This window comes from Phocoena phocoena, chromosome 13, assembly GCF_963924675.1.
Source record: "Phocoena phocoena chromosome 13, mPhoPho1.1, whole genome shotgun sequence".
Classification (NCBI taxonomy): domain Eukaryota; kingdom Metazoa; phylum Chordata; class Mammalia; order Artiodactyla; family Phocoenidae; genus Phocoena; species Phocoena phocoena.
This window is the reverse complement of record NC_089231.1, coordinates 72,312,641-72,317,664: the sequence shown is the minus strand read 5'-3', so window position 1 is coordinate 72,317,664 and position 5,024 is coordinate 72,312,641. Positions and strand designations below refer to the sequence as shown.

The following is a 5,024-nucleotide window of genomic DNA, read 5'->3' as shown; positions in this document are numbered from 1 at the left end:
AGGCAGGGAGATGCTGGTTTCCCCAGTGCTCACGGTTGCATCCCAAAGAGGCGGGGAGGTCTCTGCTCTCACACAGGTCTTTGCAGCTTCCTTAACTGCTTCCCTAATGTGGGGAGGTAGGGAGGTCGCCATCTCTGTACTCTCCCTGAGTTGGAGGCCCCCCTCTCCTCTGCTCCTCTGTCCACAGCGCCCCTGCTGGATGCCAGCATCAGGGGATCTTCCCTACAGCATCTCATTCCATTCTCATCTTTGAGACAGTATCGCCCATTTTACAGATGAGGAAACTGAAGCTCACACTTGGTGAAGCGATCTGCTCAGGTTACACAGCGGATAAGTGGTCTCTCCTCCACCCGAGGCTGCCTCTGTGTGCAGGGGACTGTGGGGATGGGTGCAAGGGGAGAGCCCACATTGGGGAACACAACCTGGTCCCTTCCATAGTACCCTCCCAGCCTCCCTGACTCACCCAGTTACCTCCCTGACCCAGGAACTGGTGGGTTGCATCTTCTGTTTTTGTTTCTCCCTCTCTGCTTCCAGGAAGTGACTGAGGGCTCTGCCTTCCAGGAACCGAGAACTGCCCAAGTGGGGGTGGTGGGTGTGAGTCTTCAAGTTATGAAATATGTCCCAGAGCTGGTGGCTTATTCCTAAAGTCCCCCACCTGCCGGAAAGTGGGGCCAAGGTTAGGCCATATTCTCTTCCCCCAAGAAGGAACTCGACCCCCTGTGCAAAACAGTCTGCCTCCCAAAGGCAAGTTCAGAGGCAAAGAGTGTGTGTGCATGCGTGCGTGTGTGTGTGTGTGTGTGTGTGTATAACACTTATTAAGCACCTACTGTGAGCCTAGAACCTTTGAATCCGTCATCTCATTGCATTCTCCCAACAGCCCTGTGAGATGGGTAGTGTTTGTTTTTCCCATTTTACAGATAAAACTGAGGCTCAGAAAGGCAAAGATCTGGGTCAAAGTCATTCCTCTTGTAATGGACAGAGCTGGGACTTGAACATCATTTTGTTAGACCCCAAAATCTGTGCCCTCAATCTTGTGCCCTTCATAGCACCCAGTACAGAGGGGGCTGACCTTTCTGGGTGATACGGCCTTCAAGGTCCTCCTTATTCTTACTTTGCCCTCCATTCCCCAGCTGGGTCCCCAATAGCAGCCACAAACCCATCAAGCTAAGCTGTTTTCCAAGCCTTTGCTCCTTCTGCCCCTCCAACTAGATCAGGTCTCTCCACAAAGCCTTCCTGAGTCCTCGCTGGCTTCGAATCTGATCTCTGGCACTCGGCAGCTGTGTGGCTTTGGGCAAGTTGCTCTACCTCTCTGAGTCTCATCCCTCCTCAGTAAAGTGAGGACAAACTGTGAGAGCCAGATGTGTCTGGTGCAAATATCATCAAGTTTGGTTTAAGAAATTATTTTAAGATAAAATCAGGCTGGCATTTTAGAAACCATCATAATTCTAACTAACATGTGAGAGGTTGGATTGAGCCTAGAAGCTGAGGGATCCATGAGTGAGTTACAGTCACTCAAAGAATGATGAACAATTGCTCTCTGCCCCGAATTACATGAAGTGCAAGGAAAGCTATTGAATAAATGGAAAAGAATTTGAAAAAGGATATATGTATCAATATATGTATACTTGAATCACCTTGCTGTACACCTGAAACTAACACAACATTTAAATCAACTATACTCCAATTAAAAAAACAAGCAAGGAAAGGTACCGGAAATTATCCAGGCTCTGCCCCAGACACTGTGCCTGGGACTGCATATTGCTGAAGGGTGTTATGTCAGGGAATCGAGTGATACGTGAATCCTGCCCCAGAACACAGCTGTTGGTCACCACAGGAGTCTCAGCTGCAAGATTTTGAATCCCACAGATACCAGCCAGTGCCAGGGGGAGTGTAAGGGGAGAGAGGGAAATCCAGAGGGCGTGAGCGTTCACAAGGCCAAGTAGAAAGATCAATGAGATGTCCAAAGGGAAAGGCACTGCCCTTTCTGGCTACCTGTTTGGGAGGCTGAGGGGTGATACCAGGATGGACAGTGGCCCTCCCTACTCACAGGCAAATGAGATGACTGTCAACTCGCTGAGGACAGCCTCTTCAGAAAAGATTTGAGTTTATCTCCTGGCCCCAGATAGAGCAGTTGATGGCTCTGGGCCCTTGAGGACTTATGGGATAGATTTACTGAAAGAACTGAAGTAGCTGCCCTTTGTGGGAGCTGGAGATGGGAGCAAAGTGCTAAGCGCTTTGCAGGTATCACCTCACGTTATCCTCACAATAGTCTCCAGATAGGTGCTGTCATCCCCATCATGTAAGTGAGGACCCGGCCAAAGGGAACTGGGCCAAGCCAAGACACGAATAAAGGACGAGAAAACTGAGAATCTGAGGGACAGGACAGGGCTGTGTGGGATGGGAGCCAAGATAAGGAAAAGTGGAACAGAATGATGTGGAGAGAAGAGTCAGGATCGGACTCTGAGAAGCCTCAAAGGGCCAAACGAACAGCTTTATCCTGCAAAGCTGCAGCCACCAAACTTGCTCATGGACCCCATCAGTGGATGATATAGGAACATTGGCCTATTTATTAATTGTATACAAGTACCACTGCACTCATAATATATTATAAATGTATACAAAAATAGAAATTAAGCAGTGACATCAAAGTTAATATAACTAGAAGATCTAATATTATCTTTCCGCACCCCAGTAGATTGTCTTGCCCACAAATAAAAAGTTTTAATAAAAAAGAATAAGGAGGCAAACGCATTTCTATGCACCATGTAGAGGGAATTGAAGGGCTACCCCCCAGACGGATTCATTGATGTTGATAAGTAATAATAGCTGCTATTTGCTGAGGGTCTTCTGTGCACCAGGCATTTGCTGGATCACAAGGATGCCCCAGGCCAGATGAGCTCCCAGCTGTGGCCGTCGAGGGTGCTTGGCAGGTCCAGGGGTACAGCTATCCTGACATCCCTCTGTCCGTATCCCCCTCCAGGTGCCATGTTTCTGAAACTCCTATTGCTCCTGGCCCTGCTGGGCCCTGGAAGCAGCCTCCAGCTGTGGGAGACCTGGGAGGATGGAGCCAAGGAGGCCCCAGGCCCCCTGCTTGTCCGTGGCCGGAGAGAAGTGGATGAGGACGACTCCGACATATATGACTATGACATACAGACGGACCCTCCAGAAATGCTTAACTATAGCACCGAGGCCCCCAAGCTTCTGCCTGTGATGGGAACATTGGAGCAGAGAGAGTCTGCAGGGCCTTTAACACCTGAGCCAACCACTCTGGAGGTGGCCACAAGGGACCCTGCTGTCCTGGATGCAAGAGGGGCAGCCACTGGGAATGTGAGCATGGAACTGGTCACTCTGACCAAAGAACCAGTCACTGTAATCCCTCCCATCATGGAGGTTCCATCCACAGAAACAGCTGCAGTGGAGGCCCTGTCCACAGGGCCAGCAGGCAGAGCGGCACTGGCCACAGAACCTGCAGCCACAGAGGCTCTGTCCACAGAGACCCTGCCCACGGAGCCAGCAAGCACAATGGCACCGGCCACAGAACACACAGCCATGGAGGCCCTGTCCACAGGGGCCCTGTCCACAGAATCCACTGCCACGGGGGCCCCGTCCACAGAACCCACTGCCACGGAGACCCTGTCCACAGAACCCACTGCCACGGAGACCCTGTCCACAGAACCCACTGCCACGGAGACCCTGTCCACAGAACCCGCTGTCACGGAGACCCTGTCCACAGAATCCACTGCCACAGAGGCCCTGTTCATGGGACCCACAGTCATAGAGGCCCTGTCCACAGAACTGGCCACTACAGCAGTTCTTTCCATGGAGCCCACTACCACAGGGGCCCTGCCCACAGATCCAGCCACTGTGAAGACCCTGCCCACAAGACCTGCTACCACAAGGGGCCTAACCACAGCCCTCACTGTGCCCTCTGACCCTCCTAAGAGCACCATTGTGGCAGTTGGCAATTCATCTGATAACTTGACCTACAAATGGAAAAATGGTCAGAGTCTTTTCCCCCAGAGCTCTGTGGCCCCAAGCTCCACAGAGGGCCCGCTTGACGCCAGCTCGGTGAAGCAGTGTCTGCTGGCCATCCTCATCCTGGCCCTGGTGGCCACCATCTTCCTCGTATGCACCGTGGTGCTGGCCATCCGCCTGTCCCGCAAGAACCACCTGTACCCCGTGCGCGATTACTCCCCCACCGAGATGGTCTGCATCTCATCCCTGCTGCCCGAGGGGGGTGAGGGGCCAGCTGCCATGGCCAACGGGGGCCTGCCTAAGGCCAAGAGCCAGGGCCTGAAGGCGGGGTCTGGGGAGGACCGCGAGGGGGATGACCTCACCCTGCACAGCTTCCTCCCTTAGCTCCCGGCCGGGCTGCCTGAGCAGGACCAGCCCCCCAAGCGGCCTCGCTGGGCCGCCACCCATACCCAGGCTCTATGCCATGGGTCCGGGCTTCCTTGGAGGCGCCTGGGGATGGGAATGTTTAGGGTGGGAACCCTGGCCGCCCTACACGGGACTGAGAGCAGTCAAGGTCCAGGCACCAAAGCAGGCCTGGCAAACGGAGCCTCCAGTGGAGGCTGGAGAGGCCGCCTCCACCTCCCTGCCTCCAATGTGTTCTTTTTTTTTTTTCTCCCATGTGTTCTTGGCCCCCTCTAATGCCTCCCACGGCTGCTGGAATCTCATCCCCATGTGCCCAGGAGGACTCTGGGTTCCCTGCCCACACCCCCACTGCCACTTTCTTCTGGTGGCCATGGTCACTGCACAGGAAGGGGGCACTTTTGTGGGGGTTACACCATTCCTGAGTTCATTTCCTGTCACTCCTGGTTTGGGGTATCTCTCCCAGGAGCCCAGGGTGAGGGCTGGGCATGTGACGGCTGGGCAGGCTTGGAAAGCCCAAGGCTACAGGCTTCTTTGGGACTTTGTGGACCAATGAGCTTCCATCTGATGACAGAGTGACCCCTGTCCCGCCCTCCCTCGCCTCCCCCTGTGGCCTTGTTTTAGGGTGGGCTCTGCCTTGTTCCCCGAAG

General features: G+C 53.7%; 1 protein-coding gene across 1 annotated transcript; it reads left to right on the top strand.

Moving 5' to 3' along the window:
- The first annotated feature begins 2,985 nt into the window (after positions 1-2,985).
- SELPLG (selectin P ligand) lies at positions 2,986-4,359 on the top strand. The gene has a single exon (XM_065890118.1). It carries the CDS (start codon positions 2,986-2,988, stop codon positions 4,357-4,359), a length of 1,374 nt encoding a protein of 457 aa, XP_065746190.1.
- The last annotated feature ends 665 nt before the right edge of the window (positions 4,360-5,024 follow it).

Bases quoted from the DNA above. Each gene is read 5' to 3' on its own strand.
- SELPLG (XM_065890118.1), top strand. From the start codon at position 2,986: ATGTTTCTGAAACTCCTATTGCTCCTGGCCCTGCTGGGCCCTGGAAGC.